Raw genomic sequence first — 20,092 nt, forward strand, 5'->3', positions numbered from 1 at the left:
GCAATCATTAAAAAGTCTGGAAACAACAGATGCTGGCAAGGATATGGAGAAATAGAACCGCTTTTACACTGTTGGTGGGAATGTAAATTAGCTCAACCATTATGGAAGACAGTGTGACGATTCCTGAAGGATATAGAATTGGAAATACCATTTGACTCAGCAATCCCATTACCGGGTATATATCCAAAGGATTATAAATCATTCTACTATAAAGACACATGCACATGTATGGTTACTGCAGCCCTATTTACAATAGCAAAGACCTGGAACCAACCCAAATGCTCATCAATGACAGACTAGATAAAATGTGGCACATGTACACCATGGAATACTATGCAGCCATAAAAAATGGATGAGTTCATGCCCTTTTCAGTGACACGGATGAAGTTGAAAACCATCATCCTCAGCAAACTAACACAGGATCAGAAAACCAAACATCACATGTATTCACTCATAAGTGGGAGCTGAACAATGAGAACACATGGACACTGGGAGGGGAACATCACACACCGGGGTCTGTCAGGGGAACGGGAAGAGGGAGCATTAGGACAAATACCAAATACCTAATTAACCAGGTGTGGTGGCATATGTCTGTAGTCCCAGCTACTTGGGAGGCTGAGGTGGAAGGATTACTTGTGCCTAGGAGGTTAAGGCTGCATTGCATCATGATCATGCCACTGAACCCCAGCCTGGGCAACAGAGCAAGACCCTGTCTCAAAACACACACACACACACACACACACACACACACAAGATACTCTTAACACAGCAATTCATTTCTGGGAATTTATCCCCAGGTACAGCTGCACACACATGAAACAGTGCATATGCACAATTATGTATCGCAGCACTGTTTGTGATAAGATAAAATGTGGAAAAAAACAGAAACAAAGGTTTACAATAGGGAACTGGTAAATTGAATTATTTCACTCTAATAATAGAATATTTTGCAGTGATATAAAAGATCCAGGAAGCTTGCTCTCTAATTACTGATAAAGATCTCTAAGATGTGTGATTAGTTTTAAAAAAAAGTTACAGCATGGTGTGGGCAGATTGTTACCTTTTATGTGAAAATGGGCATTAAGAAAACATCATCACTTTTGGCTGGGCGCGGTGGCCCACGCCTGTAGACACAGTACTTTGGGAGACTGAAGTGGGTGTATTACTTGAGACCAGGAGTTCGAGACCAGCCTGGCCAACATAGCAAAACCTTGTCTCTATTAAAAATACAAACATTAGCCATCATAGTGCATGCCTGTAATTCCAGCTACTCAGGAGGAGGAGGCAGAGAATCGCTTGAACCCAGGAGGCGGAGGTTGCAGTGAGCCGAGATTGCACCATTGCACTGCAGTCTGGGTGACAGAGTGAGACCCTGTCTCAAAGAAGAAAAAAAGAAAGAAAAAAATCATCCTTTTTGTACTTGCAGAAAGAAACTGAAAGAATATATGAGATGCTAATAAAAAGTGGTGACTGATGAATTAAAAATCAAACAAAAATTGATGTTTTTGAGTAAGTCAACAGGACACTGTCCTCCCCGCTTCTTCCCGGACCTGAGCCGGTTCCTTTGCCTTCTCCCCACAGGTTGATTCTGGGGAACATTCTGCGTGGAATCTTGACCACTGGTTTCCCCCCACCTTGCTTTCCCTGCTGTTTCCAGGGGAACTGGAAACAAGGTTCAGATAGCTGTGTCTGAGTAAGTCTTCTCTCTGGTTTTCCCACATGTGAAATGGGGATGATAATATCCCGTAGGATTGTTAGGGGGGTAAATGAGATAGCCCATGTCAAGTGCCCAGCCCAGAGAAGATGCCCGGCCTGTAGCAGATGCTCACAGCATTTGTGCTGCTGGATGTGAGAAAGCCCTTTCCACCAAGAGGGAGTTTATCAAGCACAAGTAGCTGGCTAATCAATGGTGGTGATAGTTTCCTCATCACTGTGGCCCAATTCCTCCCCTCGGTGTCTCCATTCCTTTAGTGGCAGAGGGTTGGGCTGAATGAGCTCTCTCTCACTTATGTGATTTAAAACCTCCAGTGACCATGGAGGATACCTTCTCATTCTGGATATGGGTTAGCAAAGCCCAGACAGGGTGGCTACTTGCTCAAGGTCACGTGGCATGTCAGCAGCAGAGCCAGGACTGGCACTGAGGGCTCCTGACTCCCTGCCAGGCCCTTGACCTGCATGACTCTCTCTGCCCACGTCCATTTGTGTCCAAGTAGCTGTGTGGTGACACAGGGGAACTCTGTCCCTCCCCTGGGATTCTCCTTATCTTCCCACACTCTGATGTTACTACGGAGGGGCTGCTGCCCACCCAGCCAGGTGTCTTCTGGCCCCTTTGAAGGTCTGCTTCTACCAGGAAGCATAGAGTAACGAAAATGCATTACTGGTGTTCTGTGAAGCGGGCACCCCAGGGGTCAGGGTAGAGCCAGGAAACAGCTAGGACTTCCAAGTGCCCACAAGCTGGGGCTCTTGTGTTCACTGGTGCAAGCTGCCCCACAACAGCCTGACTTCCAGCCTCTCACCTTCAGCTCCCACCTCCCTACCAGCCTGCTGCTCATGGAGCTCCTGACCCTGAGGGATTCAATTCCCCTTCCTGGGCCAGAGAGATCGGCCGTGAGCTCTGACAGCCTTCCAGACACTCGCAGGCTCCAGCTGCACTTCCTACCCATGGGTTTCATGAGCACCTCGGGATCCTGGACCACAGATCCTGTCTCCTGTTTATTTAGTGTGAAGTTGGTTTCTGATATTTGAGCCTTGACCTGCCGTAAAGAATTTGAGCGCGTTTCCGACAGGGAAATGTCTGCATGTCTTACTTGGGGACATCAGTGACCCTCTGCCTGTTTTGTTTGTTCTTGGGAGATATGGGGCTGTTTGTTACTGTTCAATCTTATGTACAGAGGGGGTGGAGAGAGACCCCTCAAATGTGCAGGCGTGCGTGTAGAGATTCCAGACTGACTATTCTAATCCTGTTTTGACTGATTTAATCTGGTTTTAGTACAGCTTGGCCTGAAAGGCTTGAGCCGGTTCACACTGGTCTCAGCTAGTTTTAACTGGTGGGCTCCATTTGAACATATTTGAGTCTACTTGACTATTCCGATCATCTGTGTCTGTCTTAAGTTGGGTGAGCTTAATTATGGCAGACACTTATTTTGTACTTGTGGTATGTCAGTATTGTCAGTTTCAAGTGCCCAATGTATATGAATCCATATCATCTTCACAACCGCCTTGCAGGTAGGGACTGTTATTAGTGCCCTCGTTTACACATGAAGAAACTGAGGCACAGAGCGTTTAAGAAGCTTACTCCAGTTTCCCCAGTTGCTGAGCAGTGGAGCCAGAACTGAAACCTGCTTTACCTGGCTACTGAGTGATAAACCTCCTTAAACCTGGCTCTTAACCCCAATACCACCTAATGTGTGAACCACTTTAAGATGACTTGATATTGCCCGAGCTGGTTTGCTCTGCTTTTGCCGGCATGAGCTGCTTGTGCTGGCTTGACCTGCACACAGCCTTGGGTTTGGCGATTCCCATCGGCAGGTGGAGCTCAGGCCTCGTGGATCCCCCTTCAGCTGCAGGCCCACTAGGACTTCCAAGGGCTCCTGACTCCCTGCCAGGCCCTTGACCTGCATGACTCTCTCTGCCCACGTCCATTTGTGTCCAAGTAGCTGTGTGGTGACACAGGGGAACTCTGTCCCTCCCCTGGGATTCTCCTTATCTTCCCACGCTCTGATGTTACTACGGAGGGGCTGGTCTTTCCCTCCCAGGGCTGCTATGATGAACTGCCACAAACTTGGCTGCTTAACACAGCAGAAGTTCGTTTTCTCAGTTCTGGCGGACGGAAGTCCAAAACCAAGGTGCTGGCCAGGCTGTCCTTCCTCTGGGATATCCGGAGGGTCGGGGAGAATCTGTCCCCTGCCTCCTTCAGCTTCTGGTGGCTCCAGGTATTCCTTGAATTGTGGCCACAGAACACTGATCTCGGCCTCTGGGGCCACATTGCCTCTTCCTCTTCTGTCTGTATCCTCTGGGGTCTCTCATAAGGATACTGTCAACAGATTTAGGGTCCACCCAGATAGCCTAGAACGATCTCCTCATCTCAAAATCCATCACTTAACCACATCTGCCAGGACTCTTGTTCCAAATAAGGTCACATTCACAAGTTCTGGGGATTAGAACATGGACATATCGTTTTTGAGGCCTCCATTCAACTCATTACAATCAAAAGGCCACACCACAGTATTTGACCCCAAGAACCAAGCTCTTCAAAGTGATTCTTCCTGTTGGGTTGGTATTTGCCCAGCTATTGGAGTCTTATCACTGTCTGCTTGGGGATCAAGAAGGAAGAGCGTGAAATGTGCTTGCAGCCATGGAGGAGCCTCTTGCACTTTTCAAGACCTGTATATTAATATTCCTGGCTGGAAGGATCCAGATTAGCCAGAAATGTCAAGTGAGATGTAAAAGTGTTTCTGTAAACAGGCACTCAAGGATAGCGTTCGTTTTCTAAGATGTTTGCTGGTGGTAACACCAAGCTGTTTTCCTGGGAGAGCATTCTTTAACCAATGTGCAGCTGAAGTGAAGGAGGGCAGATAATTAAGAGATGAGGGGAAGCTGTTAACCCCCAAATATCACAAGGAAACAGCACTCAGGGGCCCTTCGAGCTCAACTGGCTCCAAACACCCAGGATACAGAAATATGACAGAAACGGGAAAGCTGTCTTTTGTCTTCGGCATTTCCCCACTTCCATCCACAGGGAATGACCACAGACACTACCAGGTGTGAGAGTCAGCTTAGTTTTTGAACAGCTGTGGCCGCTGCAGAGGCAGTGTGTCGGGGCCTCAGGGCTTGGGCACCAGGGCACTGCCCTGTTCCTAATGGCTGTGTGACCTGGGGCAAGCCAGAGAGTCTTTCTGCTTCTTGACTTGCTCGTCTGTGAAATGGAGCTAATAGGGCTTTTGTGAGTCTGTTTGGTGGCATGCTGTCTACCATACACGGCAGGTGCCCAGCCTCCACCTGACCTCGCTAAATCCACTTTTACCCTGCAATCATTTGTTCTTTCTAGAGAAGCCAGACTGGGCTTTTGCACATGCAAATCAGGTGATTTTACTCTTATGCTTCCATCTCCTCAGTGGTCAGAAGACAATTCAAGTCCCTTCTTACAGCCTGTCCTGGGTGAGCTGGCCCAGCCTCCTCCCAGCCCCTTCCTGCTCCTCTGTGAGCCTCACTCCCTGCACTCCAGCTGCTCAGGGATCTCTCCTGCTTCTCAAGTGGACCACTTGTGCCAGGCCTGAGAGCTTTTGCTCATGCTGATCCAGTTCCTAGGACGCCTCTGCTGGCCCTGGAAGAGGCTGCCTTCTTCTCATCCCTCAGCTGTCAGCTCAGACATCATCTCCTCTCTGAGACCGCCTTGGCCACCGCATTACTCCAGGTTCCGAGGCTGTGTGCATGTCTTCATAACACTCCACATTTTGGAATGACTTCTTGATCTGCTTGGGGGGTGTTGCTTATTTATCTGTCTATCTTCCTATTATTATTATTATCATCATCATTATCCAAGATGGGGTCTCACTTTGCCACCCAGGCTGGAGTGCAGTGGCACAATCTCAGCTCACACTGCCACCTCTGCCTCCTGGACTCAAGTGATCCTCCCTCCTCAGCCTTCTGAATAGCTGGGGCCACAGGCGCATGCCACCATGCCCAGCTAATTTTTGAATTTTTGGTAGTGACAGGGTTACACCATGTTGCCCAGGCTGATCTCAAACCCCTGAGTGAAATAATCCACCTGGCTTGGCCTCCCAAACTGCTGGGATTATAGGTGTGAGCCCCCATGCCCAGCCTCTCTTCCCATTAGATTGCAAACTCCGCAGTAGCAGAACTGCAGCTGTTTGGTTCAACAGTGAACACTCACCACCTAGCACAGAACCTGGCATATTGTAAATGCTCAACAAATATTTGTTGAATGATTGAGAAAATGAAGCAGTAAAGCATGCCATTGCATGGCACAGCACACTTCCATGTGGCCTGCAGCTTTGTGTGCTGCAAGCTCCAGCATCTATGACGGCACCACACTCTGGCTGTCACACAGCCCTCTGTGGGGTCTTCCTATGAAACAGTCCATCAGCCCTGGGAAGCCCCAACATATCACAACATGGCCTAACATGCTACGCTATTAGGCCTGGCCTAGATCTCAGACTCAGTCCCAGGGAGCACTTCCCTGAGCTCTGGACATGTCCCATTGACCACAGGGAGCCACAAGGAGCCCCAAGCCTTGGCTGGGGTACCATTTGGGCTCCAAGCATCTGAACTCCTAGGCCTCAAGTATTGGGTCCTCAGCTACGGACCTGGGTTGAGCAGACAATGGGTCTTTGTCTTCCCAGAAGGCAAAGGAGAGGAGAATGACTGATTCTGAACACTTAGGGCAGCTGTGAAGGTTGTGGGGTGCAGGGAGCTCTGGAACTCTAAAGAGAGGAGGCCTGGGCTTCTGCTCTGCTGTGTGTCCTTAGGCATGTCACTGCCCCTTTCTGGCTTTGCCTTCCTCTGTAAAAATAAGAGAGCACAAGAGGGCCTCCAGGGAGCACCTGAGTACAGATTAGTACCAATGCCCAGAGAAAGGCCATGCTGCGGGGGTCCAGAGTAAGGGAGGACAGAACCACCACGGGGACCCAGGCTACCTGCCTCTTGGGAAGGATGAAGGGCTTGGAGGGGAAAGTCTCACTGGTGTCTCCTCTCCTGTTGCTCTGTCCCAGGCCCTTGGACAAGGCCCCACTTTGGTCAAAGCTAATTCAGAGAGCCGGGCGCAGTGGCTCACACCTGTAATCCTAGCACTTTGGGAGGCCGAGGCGGTTGGATCACGGTCAGGAGTTTGCGACCAGCCTGGCCAACATGGTGAAACCCCATCTCTACTGAAAATACTAAAAATTAGCTGGGTGTGGTGGGGCGTGTGCTTGCAATGCCAGCTACTTGGGATTCTCCTGCTGAGACAGGAGAATCACTTGAACCCAGGAGGCGGTGGTTGAAGTGAGCCAAGATCGTGCCACTGCACTCCAGCCCTGGTGACAGTGTGAAAAAAAAAAAGAATAAGTCACAGAATGAGTCACCAGGAGGCAAAGGGTCATGGAAAAGGAAAGTGGGGGTGTCCAGCACCCCCGGTCCTGCCCTTTCCTCCTTGGCTAAGGAACCTAGTGAGTCACGAAATTCCACTGGGGCGGGCTCTGTGCCAAGCTCAGTAATAGCGGGGAGGCTGTGGCTCTGTTCTCAAACCCTGCTCTGTGTCCCCGCCTCTTACACACAGACAGACAGACAAGGACAGGCAGATGGCCACAATCCCCACACAGACACAGGCAGACACCCACACAGATACACAGACACCTCATAGGCAGACACAGACAGGACACACACACACAGACCTACAAGCCAACAAGTGCACAAATACAGGCAAACAACACACACTGGCAGACAGACACACTGTGATGGACACAGAGACAGATACACACACACAGATGCACCAGTACATAGCAGATGGACAGGTCAATGGACAGAGAAGCAGACACAGATAAGGACAGGCAGAGAGCCAAAATGTCCAGACTCACAGATACACAGGCACATAGCAGACATACAGGTAAACACCCTTCAGGAGGCCAAGGCAGGTGAATTGCTTGAGCTTAGAAGTTTGAGACCAGCCTGGGCAACATGGTGAAATCCCATCTCTACTACAAATACAAAAAAATTTAGCTCGGGATGGCGGCGTACACCTTGTGCGCCTATAGTTCCAGCTTCTCAGGAAGCTGAGGTGAGAGGATTGCTTGAGCCCAGGAGGTCAAAGCTGCAGTGATTTGAGATCCTGCCACTGCACTCCAGTCTGGGTGACAGAGTGAGACCTTGTCTCAGAACAAAACAAAACAAAAGAAACACAGATGATCGGATGTGGACTGACAGCCTTAAGCAGAAGCAGAAACACCCCACAAACTCTGCTACTCAATATCCACATGCATACATGCACACACAGATAACACACCCAGACTCATGAGGGTAGCCTACGGGCTGTGATTTTGGGCAAAAGATGGATCAGATGTCCCTGAGCCAGCCCCCAGCCCCAGAACCATGAAACTGACCCATAAAAGTAGGCACTCTGGGCGTGAGCTCTTCTGAAAGAAAGCAGCCTTCATCTCTCACCCTGAGGATATGACATTTACCAATACCAAGGGGCCCATCTTGCAGTAAGATCAATGAAGCTTAGCTAGGAAAAGGGACTTCCCAACCAGGAGCGTGTTGAGACCTGTAGTTGGTGACAAGGGGTAAAGGAGTGGGCTGGTGGCAGGCAGGGAAACTGTGTTCTGGCTGCATGAACTCAGGCAAATGTGTTCTTCTGAACCTCAGTTTCCCACCTGGGCTTTGTCCTCCCAAGTCCCTGCAGGGAGCAGATGGACAGCTCCTGGGTGTGTCAGTGCCAGTGTTGGGGCCCCAGGACATCATCCCTCCACCCCTACCACTAGGGCAGGACCTCCTTGGTGACTCACCACCCAGTGGTCCATGGCAGGGGTAACTCAGCCACAGGCGCCCATGGTCCTCAGCTCTCTCCCTTGCCCCAGGGGCTGGCCAGCTGAAGATGCCCCTAGGTTTGGAGAGGGTTGCAGGGAGGTCAGTGGGAGGACAAGGGAGTCCCCGATGCCTCCCCAGGGGCCAGCATGTGAGGCTCAGGCCTGGGCCTGGGAGGGTTTGTCCAAGCATAGTCTCTTATCCTCTTTGCAGGTAGAGACCTCTGGCCTGGGCCCAACCTGTTGGAAGAGAGGGCATTGCACAATGAGAAGGTAAAAGGTGACGGCAGACCTGGTGGGACAGAAGCACCATTGTTTGGGTCCCAGGCCAGCCTGGGCAAAGAAAGGTTTATGCCTGGGGCAAGAAGGAGGGGCTCTGCAGGCGGTGCCAGCTGGCAGGGCCCTTCCCTTCAGGTCCTTGGAGGGGGACAGGTGCCAAACAGGACACCCTTAGTTTGCTAGAGGGGGAGGTGCTGGGCGGGGGGCTGCCCCCACACCATGCCCACCTCCCTGAGGTGAGCCACCCCGGGCACCTAAGGATCACACTCCTGGAATTCCAATCATTCCTAGGAGCTGGGGCGGCACCCAAGCCTGGGGAGCACCATGGAGAGGGGTGTGCATGGCTGTTTTTATTACTGAGGGGTCAGGGGAGGCTTAGAGAATTTTGCCTCACATGCCTTCCCCATCTTTTTCCAAACTTGTGTCCATAACTCAGAGCTCAGCTGCCCACATCTCCCCTTCACCAGAGCCCCTCAGCTCCACAGGGACGCCCACTGGGAAGTCTTTCCCGGTATCAGACCACAATCCTTCCTGCTTGGGGTTCCCCTAAGCGAACGGCTTCCACCACGGGAGACCCAGCCAGGATAGTCGCGTGCTTGTCGTCTCTCCACCCTGCAAGCCCACAACTCCGGTCCGGAGTGGTGGGGTAGTGACTCCAGGTACAAGCCAGCCGGCCCCGCCCTCCCGCCGCCAGGGCGGTGCAGAGGATGGGCGGTACAAAACGCGCCCCGCCCCGCGCTCCTCTCTTGACTTTGAGTGTCCGGCGGTCGCAGAACCAGGAGGCGGAGGCGCGCGGGGCAGCCTGGGCCCCAGCCCACACCCTCACCAGGTAGGGACGCTCCCCTGCTCAGAGGGCGGAAGGTGTAGACCGGGAAGAAACAGGAGGAGGGGGCAGGCAGAGGAACCAAGACAGATGGCAGAGAGAGGGACACTGGAGGGGAACAGAGGGACACAGGAGCAGAAGAGAGGAGGACCCAGAAGACGGAGGAGACAGGAGAGCACAAAGTCAAGGACCCAGTTTGGGGATGGGTCTGCTGGAGGGCAGAGGGGCCCAGGACGGGAGAGACCTTGGGTCCACAGGACGAGTGCTGGGTGGGAGCACCAAGAATACCACTACCCCTCATTTCCTTGTCCTTGAAGGTCCCTGCCTAGGTCAGGGAGGGGCTCCGTTTCTGCCCAGTCCCCATCCCCCTGTTGCCAGGGCCCACAAAAGCTCCTGGGGGCTTGAGGAGAAGAAGCCCATGTCCTGCCTGAGAACTCAGGAATCGGGATTTCCCTCCCTGCTGGCCCCTCTTGAACTCTCAGCTCCAGGAAACTGGGAGACCCATCTCTGGTATGCCAGGGAGTCTCTGCTGCCCACCATCTCTGCCCCCCAGGGCCCAGGAGCCGCCATGTGGCGATGTCCACTGGGGCTACTGCTGTTGCTGCTGCTGACTGGCCACGTGGCTCTGGGTGCCCAGAAGGGTCGTGGGCGCCGGGAGCTAGCTCCGGGTCTGCACCTGCGGGGCATCCGGGACGCGGGAGGCCGGTACTGCCAGGAGCAGGACCTGTGCTGCCGTGGCCGTGCCGACGACTGTGCCCTGCCCTACCTGGGCACCATCTGTTACTGTGACCTCTTCTGCAACCGCACGGTCTCCGACTGCTGCCCTGACTTCTGGGACTTCTGCCTTGGCGTGCCACCCCCTTTTCCCCCAATCCAAGGTGGGCACCAAGATGGCCAGGAGGGCGGGTCACTTTGTCCACTCCAGACTCAGCAAGGCTCAGGAGCAAAGCTGGATGCACTGACTTTTCCAGGGGAGGCTCTGTAAAATCTGGGACCCTGCCCTGCCCCTCTGGGAAGTCTCTGCTGTGGTCTAACTTGACTCTCTCCAGCAAGAATGGAAGAAGCTCCTTGGTTAGAACTCTAAGTTGTCCCAAAGATAGGGCTGCCTCCCACATTTTCTCCCAATCCTGTCTCCACTCCAGACACGGAAGGTGCTGGCCGCACCTGCTGACTCACTCTTGGGCTGATAAGGCACACATGGGTCGATGAGGGTCATCTTAGACAGTTTTCCGCTGCTCATACCTGGGAGATGGGTCATTTCTGTTCCTGCTTTCAGCCTCGCTGTCATCCTTTCCATGCACTTGCCCCTGTCCAATAGGAGAATCACTTGCGTTCCTTCCCACAGTTCCATGTTGCTTGGGCCGGCAGACTGCATACCTGAGCTGTCATCTCAGCTGTGTTCTCTTAAAGCAGTCGCTTACCTACTCTGGGCCTAACCCTAACTTATTTAAATGGCAAAGAATCCCGGGAATGTTGTGGCTGCATCCAAGTAAAGTGAGAGGGATCCAGGTTGGAATCACTGAAGAACTTCCCAAGTCTTGGTGTGTGACCCTGCAGGAGACGTCTTCAGTTACAGTTTGGCTTTCATTTCAGTGAGAGCTGGCGTGTGTGTGTGTGCGTGTGCGCGCATGTGTGTGTGCATGCGTGTGTGCATGTGCGTGTGTGTCAGAGAGAGAGAGATTGGTGAGCTTGGAAACGTTCCTGACCTCAAGGTGCCTGACCTCTGAGGCTCTGACCAATCAGCCCATCCTCTCTGGCTCTAGTTTCACTTCTCTTTCCTTCCAGCAGGATGTATGCATGGAGGTCGCATCTATCCAGTCTTGGGAACCTACTGGGACAACTGTAACCGTTGGTGAGTGTTTGGAGACTAGAGAGGTCTTGCTTTGGGAGGCTTGTGGCTGACAGACTTGTTTCAAATTCTATCCCTGTGACTCTTTTGCAAGGGAAAGTCTTTACCCTTCTCTGAACCTCAGTTTCCTCATCTGCAACAGAGGAATTTTAACACTGACCAAGTCAACTTATCTCACATCATTCCAACAGCATTCCTCAAGCATGGCCAGCCATGGGTGCCTGGCCCAAGGGCTGCCCTTGAACTGGGAGTCCTTCTCCACCCACCCCTATCACCCCCGCCCCTGGCTTGGGCTGGGCTACCCCTCCCAGCTATTCCTGCTGTCACCGCAGAGTCAGAGGGAAAACGGGGCGCCAGGAAGGAAACCTCTGACCGCGGCATCCGCTGCCGCTGGCTGATGAGGGTCAGGGATGGCTGAGCAGGCGGCCAGCCAGCATCTAGCAGGGCCTTCCCTGAAATGTGGCTCCTCTTCCCTTCCCCTGAAGGAGGAGGAAGGGGTCATGGGTATCCCCCTCTTCAGTCTGAGATGGGAAGTGAAGAAGGGCCGGGTAGGAAACCCTGAACACCTTAATAGAAATAATGGGGAGCCTGTGACTTGGAAGAGGAGGCCCTGCACCCACTCCACCCCCACTCCCTCTTCGCCTGGGACTGAAGCCCCAGAGAGAAGGAAACTTTTTGGAATGCATTGCGCATAAGCTGTTTCCATTGCCTCACTAGGGTGAGGGGTACCCGGGTCACAGTGAGGGAGAGGCGTTTCAGCACGTGTCTGGGTGAGAGCATGTGTGTGTGCAGCGTGCTGTGTAAGCACCATGCGTGTATGTGTTCAGAAGGATAAAACACGCCTGCCCGAGTCTGCAGGTTCTGATAGGATGGCTCTGGATGCTGAGGGGTTAACTCTCTCTCACTCCTGTCTCTGGCCCTTAGGCCCCCTCTGGAATGCCTGGACCTGCTATCACTGGCCCTGTCTGGACCTGTGTGGGCAGCCCTGGGGGCAAAGGAAGGGATTGAGCAGCCTACTGCCCTCTCCTCTGGACGGCTCTGGGGTGAAGGTGGGGAGTGTCCAGGTTTCAGAGACCTCAAGGGATGCTTCCAGAGTCTGGTCAGGTGCTGCTGCCTAGGTGTGCAAAGGGGGGACAGCCTGGTGTGCAGATGCAGAAAGGAAGGGCGAGGAGTGCCTCCCCAGCCCTCGGACTCCTCTGGCCCTCCCCAGAACTGCCCCCACCGCTCCGGGGCTGGAGAGCGCAGCCATACTGGGTCTTGGCTCCCCTTAAGGCTCCTTAAAAGGCAACATTGGAGGTGGGAGCCTCGGGCAGCTTGGAAGGAGGCAGTTGAGCATCTTGTAATAACAGAGCTATGAGCTTGTACAAGCATTATAGAATTCATAGAATGCAGCCCTTCCATTCACAACTGCTTATTAAAGACCTTCTGCGTGGCAGGCACTGTGCTGGGCTCATGAAATGAAGCAGAAATGCAACAGACACAGTTCTTGTCCCACTTCTAGCGTAAGGCGAAGGGCATGGGAAGACAATAAATGAATGTATCCTGACAAGCTGTCCAGTGTTATAGGGGAAAGAGGGAATAATGGGGTCCCAGCTTAGAGTAGGGAGGGGGCGGGAAAGCCACTCTGAGGAAGGGACATTTATGCTGAGACCGGGGAGAAGGATAGAAGAGAGGACAAGAGGCCTGGCCTATGCAGAGGGAGCGGCTTGTGGGAAGGCTGGGAGGTGGCTGAGCTCATTTTGGCTGGAGCTGGGGTAGGGAAGAGACACTCAAAAGAGGAGCAGGCCACGTTTTGTGGGTCACATCAGCTATGCCGAGGATTCTGCGTTTTGTTCTAAGACTCATGGGAAGCCATATAGAGAGCATGCGGTTTGATTTACGTTCCTCAAAGATCTCTCTGGCCTGGGGGTGGGTAGGGAGGGATGGCCAGGAATACTAAAGGGATAGCGGTCTTGATGAAGAAGCCAGTGCCGTGGTCCAGGTGAGAGGTGACGAGGGACGGGAGTAGGGAGGCCATGGTGGAGGGGCGGGAGGCAGGTGGATTCCCGATAAGCCATCTCCAAGCCCTGCTGATGCTGATGGGGGGCATGTGGGCGGATACCGCAGACCACACGGAGCTCTGGCTTGAACAACCGGGTGCCATTTTCAGAGCTGAAGATTTTAGGGAAGAGCAGGCTGGGGGAGGCAGATGGGCTGTTTTGAGTTTGAGGTGCCTTTTGCACATCCAGAGAGGTCAGAAGGTCAGTGGGATGTGAGTCTGAAGCTCTAGAGAAGTGGGGTCTGGGTTCCTGTAACGGAACGGTGATGGTAGGTATTAATTTTGAGTGCTTCACAATGGGCCAGGCCTGGTGCAAAATGCTTTACAAGCCTGTCATGGAATCCCTGGAAAGTGGTGCCACTGTATTATCCTGATTTTATAGACAAGGGCATTGACAGAGACAGAGTTTGAATGAATCTCCTAAGATCACACAGCTAGTGGGTTAGGAGTGGAACCCAGCATTTGAATTCCAGAACCCATGCTCTTAGTCAATTCAGTATATGGCCTCAGTCATTGACTCAGCCAACAGATATTTATTGGGTGCTTATTATGTGCTAGGTTTTGTTTTCCTAGGCACTGAAAATACCAAACAATACCTGCCCTCAAGGAATTTAGAGCCTATGAGGAAACAGGTCTAAACTATATAAACAGGCCAGGCCTGTGGCTCACACTTGAAATCCCAGCACTTTGGGAGGCCAAGGAGGGTGGATTGCTTGAGGCCAGGAATTTGAGACCAACTGGGACAACATAGCGAAACCCCATCTCTACAAAAAATGCAAACATTAGCTGGGTGTGGTGGTGCACACGTGTAGTCCCAGCTATTCAGGAGGCTGAGGTGGGAGGACCACTTGAGCCTGGGAGACAGAGACTGCAGTCAGCCGAGATCACACCACTGCATTCCAGCCAGAGCAACAGAGCAAGACCCTGTCTCAAAAAAAGCAGGGGGTGGTGGGGAGCAGGCAGATCATTGTGAACCATCAGGAGCCAGCCTAGTGAGAGTCTTGGAACCAGAACTAGGAGGAGGAGTATATCGGGACAGGAGGACAGATCGAGCAGCCCTTGTCATCACTAAACTTTGGCTCTTATTCTGTGATGGGAAGCCAGTGGATGGCTTTGGGCAGAGGAACAACATGATATGACTTAGGTTTAGCAGGGTCACTCAGGCAGCTATGTTAAAAATACCCTGGAAGAGGGGGGCCCGGGGCAGATGCAGGGAGCACTCACAGTGAGGAAGCCACAGCAGGAATTCAGGTGAGAGGTGATCAGACTCAGGGGGCTGCAGGAGAGAATGGTTGCGGCTTTAAGGTAGACCCACAGGATATGTGGAGGCACTGGATCAGCATGTGAGAGGAAGTCACCAGGGACTGCCAGGTTTGGGGCCCAAACTCCAGGAAGGATGGAATTCCAATTTCCTGACAACTATGAAGGGAATAGGTGTGGGAGATCAGGAATTCGGTTCAGGGTATGTTTGGTAGTGATGTTGAGTAGCCGTGAGATCCTTGGCTCTGGAGTTCAGGCAGAAATCTGGGCCACAGATATAAACTTGAGAATCATGAACTAGACATTGACATTTGAAGCCATCCTGCTGGATGGGACCACCTAGAGATTCTCCCATAGTCACTGGTACCGAATCCCTGGCCCATGTTAACCTCCAAGGTCATATTCCTTCAGAGGGTCCCCAACCCCCCACTTACCCTTTCCTTTTCTCCTTTTCTCGCCAGCACCTGCCAGGAGAACAGGCAGTGGCACTGTGACCAAGAGCCATGCCTGGTGGATCCAGACATGATCAACGCCATCAACCAGGGCAACTATGGGTGAGAGGTCCTAGAAGCACCCTCAGTGGGCACACATGCACACACAGGCACACATCCACACATGCACACACATGCACATATCCACACATGCCCTGCTGGAGGGCACTCCTGTACCCAGATTTGATTGTGTGTGCACTCAGCCACTGTGCCTCTCTCCCACCCACATGTACCTACCCCCAAGGCCCCAAGCCTTGGCAAATCTGTGACTTCCTTTCATCCCCTCTCCTTCAGGTGGCAGGCTGGGAACCACAGTGCCTTCTGGGGCATGACCCTGGATGAGGGCATTCGCTACCGCCTAGGCACCATCCGCCCATCTTCCTCTGTCATGAACATGCATGAAATTTATGTAAGTCCATCTTTTCCCACAATCCTGCCATCTCCCCATGGCTCAGAACCTCAGGATGCTGGCCCTGTACCCTGCTCCTCCAAGGGCCCGGACCATCCCCTACTATGAGGCTGTGTGTCTCTGGACAAGTTACTCCCCTTCTCTGGGCCTCTGTTTCCTGCTTCCACAAGAAGTGCTTTGCTGGAAGAACTGATGCTCATTTTGAGTTTTGTGGTCCTGGCATCAGCTCCCCCCTGATCTCCCCAGCCTGGGAAAAATGTTGCTGGTCTCAGTACAGCTGGGTCAGGGCCCAAGGGGACAGGGGGTCACCTTGGTATTTTGGGAAGGGAAGGAGAGACACTCCTCCAGCTCTGGCCAGAGGGCAGCAGTTCTCGGAAATAAATGCCGATTCAATGGAACCCCAAGGGAGGAGAGGGCTTCTCCCTTCCCAACAGTGGGACCCTCTGGGAGAGGAATGGAAACCAGGCCCAAAGTGAAAGGGTAAGGAAGGGGAGCTTCAGCAGGCCTGGACTAGGACACGCGCCGGAGCATCTGTCCATCAGTCACAGGCAGTGGGGAGACAGGGCTGGCAGGAGTGGCCTTCCCTGCAGAAACTTCGGCCTGGGGTGACTAGACCCTGGCCCTGCCCTTTTTCCCCTGGGCCTCTGGCTATTTTCTGCCTCCTGCTGTTTGTGTTGGCAGCCTGCCTGGTCATGGGACCCTACTGCCTCTTCCCTCCCCTGCCCTTTGAGGCCTGAGCCCAAGGCCCTGGTGGGAAGGCTATGGCTGAACAGAAGGTGCAGAGGAAAGAGGCAGGGGTTGAGAATGGAAAGCTGAGGGACCTGGGCTGGTCACTTGCCTGTGCCTGGCCTCAGCTGCCTCATCTGGAAAGCAGAACTAGTCACCCCCACCTGATACCTGGGAAGCACTAAATGGTGCTGCGTTCTTCAACTCAAGTCAAAGTTGGAGGCAGCTGGAATCCTGCCGCAGCAGGAGGGTTCAAGATCAAACTTCAGAAGGCCCTGGACTTGGTGGCCCTCCAATGCCAGTGGACACCTGAGGGGCAAGCCAGGGCAGAACAGGAGGCAGACAGGGCAACCTTTATCTTGCAGACAGTGCTGAACCCAGGGGAGGTGCTTCCCACGGCCTTCGAGGCCTCTGAGAAGTGGCCCAACCTGATTCATGAGCCTCTTGACCAGGGCAACTGTGCAGGCTCCTGGGCCTTCTCCACAGCAGGTAAGTTAAGGGCAACGGCTGGTGCCTGGGACAGGAGGCCAAGTTCTGAGTCTCCTGACGGCCCCTCTGCCTCACCCCACCAGCTGTGGCATCCGATCGTGTCTCTATCCATTCTCTGGGACACATGACACCCATCCTGTCACCCCAGAACCTGCTGTCTTGTAACACCCACCACCAACAGGGCTGCCGCGGTGGGCATCTCGATGGTGCCTGGTGGTTCCTGCGTCGCCGAGGGTATGCAGCAATGGGGATGTGGGCAGGGAAGAGGGTGAGAAGCTCCATGGGCATGGCCTGGGCCATGATGCACCAAGTCTTTCTGCCTTTGCCCCGTCTTGCCTCTCCAGGGTGGTGTCTGACCACTGCTACCCCTTCTTGGGCCGTGAGCGAGACAAGGCTGGCCCCGTGCCCCCCTGTATGATGCACAGCCGAGCCACGGGTCGGGGCAAGCGCCAGGCCACTGCCCACTGTCCCAATGGCCACGTTAATAACAACAACATCTACCAAGTCACTCCTGCCTACCGCCTCGGCTCCAATGTAAGTCAGCACTTGGGTGAGGAACAGAGGCAGGAGGCTTGGGAAGTGAAAGCCTGGAGTCTCACCCCTGATGGATGCTCTCTGTCCATCCCCTGCCCTCCAGGACACAGAGATCATGAAGGAGCTGATGGAGAATGGCCCTGTCCAAGGTAAATGCCCCTCATCCAGCACCCTGATTCCAGAAGCTTGTCCCTGCTTGAGACTTGGCACTGTGGCACAAGTGGTCTGCACAGCATTCAGCAGCATGTCCAGTGGGGTCGGTAGTGGTGGGACCTCCCCTCCCACAGGCAGTGCCTTGAGGGGGCACTTAGAGCTTTGGTAGGGAGGGGCCCTGGTGCCTGGGCATACCTCAATAGACTCAGGCACCAGTGCCTGTGCCAATGGGCTGAGAGGACCCTACTCTAACATCTGCCCACAGCCCTCATGGAGGTGCATGAGGATTTCTTCCTCTACAAGGGAGGCATCTACAGCCACACGCCAGTGAACCTTGGGAGGCCAGAGAGATACCGCCGGCATGGGACCCACTCAGTCAAGATCACAGGGTGAGGGGCATGCGGGCAGAGGGGTTGGGAGAGCGGGGTTTGTGCTAGGGACTCCGAACTGCCTGGAATTCTCACAATCTCTAAAGAGCCAGGATTGCTCTCACCATTTCAAGAGAGAAAACTGAGACTCAGAAAGAGAAAGGACCTGCCCTGGGTCACACTGAAGGTTGAGAGCCTCTGAAGGTTTTTTAGGAACTCCCAACCTTCAGTGTTGTCCTTCCTGACATTGGGATAAAATAACCCCAGTGAAATACAAAGAGAGACTCAAGAGCCTCTCCCCACCTCTGCACCTGTCCCAGCTCTGCCTGACCCACCGAGTGACCTGGGAGGTCGCTCCCCTGGCCTCAGTTTCCCTATCCGATTTAGGGAATACAGATATTAGAGTCACTGACTTCAACGAACTCAGTGAAATTTGCTTTGCGGTGGGATTTGGGGGTCTCTAAGGTACCCGTATTCTCAGAGTGTCTTCCTTCTGGTCCTTGGCACCTGCCACTCCCTGGATCCCCAAGCGAGGGAGGGCAGGTGGATGTGTGGTCCCACAGAACTGGCCCCAGGAGGTGGGTCTCTGGAGGACCCAGGTCCCTTCCTCTTCTGCTCATCCCCCCTCTACCCTTGGTGCCCCTCCCCAACCCTGGACCTGGGTGCACCAACTTACCCGTGTGAGAGGAGGCACAGAGAGGTACAGAGACCTGCCTGAGCCCTGAGGGTGTCCTCAACTCTCCAAAGGCAACTGGGGGCTGGATGGGGCAGGTTTCCCAGGTCGAAGCAACTGAGAGCTGGTAGACCAAGCGCCCTTCCCTCTCCCCTGCTCTGCCCACAGATGGGGAGAGGAGACATGGCCAGATGGAAGGAAGCTCAAATACTGGGTGAGGCTCCTGTCCCTTTCCCCGCCCCTTCTTCCCCTCGTCCCACTCCCATTCCCCTTCTCATCACCCCCATTCCCCTTCGCATCACCCCCATTCTTCCCAGACCGCGGCCAACTCCTGGGGCCCAGCCTGGGGCGAGAGGGGTCACTTCCGCATCGTACGCGGCGTCAATGAGTGCGACATCGAGAGCTTCGTGCTGGGCGTCTGGGGCCGCGTGGGTATGGAGGACATGGGTCATCACTGAGGCTGCGGGCACCACGCGGGGTCCCGCCCGGGCCAGGCTGAGAGCCTGCGGAAGAGGCCCCCGTGGGGCGGCGCCCCCAGCTTCCCAGACAGAGCCCCGGGCGCAGGCGGGCGCCAGGCAGCTAATCCCGGCACGGGTTCCGCTGACGCAGCGCCCCGCTGGGAGCCGCAGGCAGGCGAGGCTGGAAGAGCCCCCAGACCTCCCAGCGGTGACGGGACAGGGCCTGGCCTGGGAGGAACACAGCCGCAGATCCCAGGCCCCTGGTGCCCCTACTCAAGACTACCAAAGCCAGGACACCTCAAGTCTCCAGCCCCACCACCCCACTTCACTCCGTACTTTTTTTTTTTTTTTTTTTTTTGAGACAATCTCCCTCTGTTGCCCAGGCTGGAGTGCGGTGGCCCATTAGGGCTCACTGTAACCTCCGACTCCTGGGCTCAAGCGACCCTTCCACCTCAGCCTCCTGAGTAGTTGGGACTACAGGTGCACCACCACACCTGGCTAATTTTTGTATTTTTTGTAAAGAGGGGTTCTCACTATGTAGCCCAGGCCAGTCTCGAACTCCTGGGCTCAAGCAATCCACCTGCTTCCGCCTCCCAAAGTGCTGGAATTGCAGGCATGAGCCACTGCACCCAGCCCTGTATTCTTATTCTTCAGATATTTATTTTTGTTTTCACAGTTTTAAAATAAAGCCAAAATATTGATAACTATGGTGTCTTGGAACCTCTGGGAGTGGACAGCCAAGCCAGAGCTGGAGTGGCAGTGGTTAGACAGCAGAAAGGACTGCCTGAGGCACTGCTGGTTGGCAGGGGTGGGGGACTAGAAATCCTAACTTCATGCAGCCCTAATTGTCAATGCTCTGGGGGCTGACCCACTTGGGGGAGGGCATGGATGGCATGGCCTTTGGCCCTAGGGAGAAATCTGAACCGTGGGAACTGCCTTTCAGACGCTGAGTCAGCTGCCGCCTGAAGGGGGAGCACTGCCCTCCTATCAGCTGAACCGGTGCCAGGGCCCAGCAGGCAAGGG

At 53.9% G+C, this 20,092-nt stretch overlaps 1 protein-coding gene across 4 annotated transcripts; it reads left to right on the forward strand.

Moving 5' to 3' along the window:
* The first annotated feature begins 9,546 nt into the window (after positions 1–9,546).
* TINAGL1 (tubulointerstitial nephritis antigen like 1) lies at positions 9,547–19,773 on the forward strand. 4 transcript variants are annotated; one of them, XM_009000798.5, is made up of 12 exons: positions 9,547–9,627; positions 10,175–10,499; positions 11,407–11,473; positions 15,230–15,322; positions 15,554–15,668; positions 16,760–16,883; positions 16,967–17,117; positions 17,228–17,417; positions 17,521–17,566; positions 17,836–17,959; positions 18,780–18,825; positions 18,929–19,773. In XM_009000798.5, the coding sequence occupies exons 2-12, from the start codon at positions 10,190–10,192 to the stop codon at positions 19,067–19,069; spliced, it is 1,407 nt and encodes a 468-aa protein (XP_008999046.1). In that variant the 5' UTR covers positions 9,547–9,627; positions 10,175–10,189; the 3' UTR covers positions 19,070–19,773. The 4 variants fall into 4 exon arrangements, with proteins under 4 accessions (XP_008999046.1, XP_002750588.1, XP_017830000.1 ...); XM_002750542.7 differs by having other exon boundaries at positions 11,410–11,473; XM_017974511.4 differs by lacking the exon at positions 10,175–10,499.
* The last annotated feature ends 319 nt before the right edge of the window (positions 19,774–20,092 follow it).

Source organism: Callithrix jacchus, chromosome 7, assembly GCF_049354715.1.
Source record: "Callithrix jacchus isolate 240 chromosome 7, calJac240_pri, whole genome shotgun sequence".
In the NCBI taxonomy this organism is placed as follows: Eukaryota; Metazoa; Chordata; class Mammalia; order Primates; family Cebidae; genus Callithrix; species Callithrix jacchus.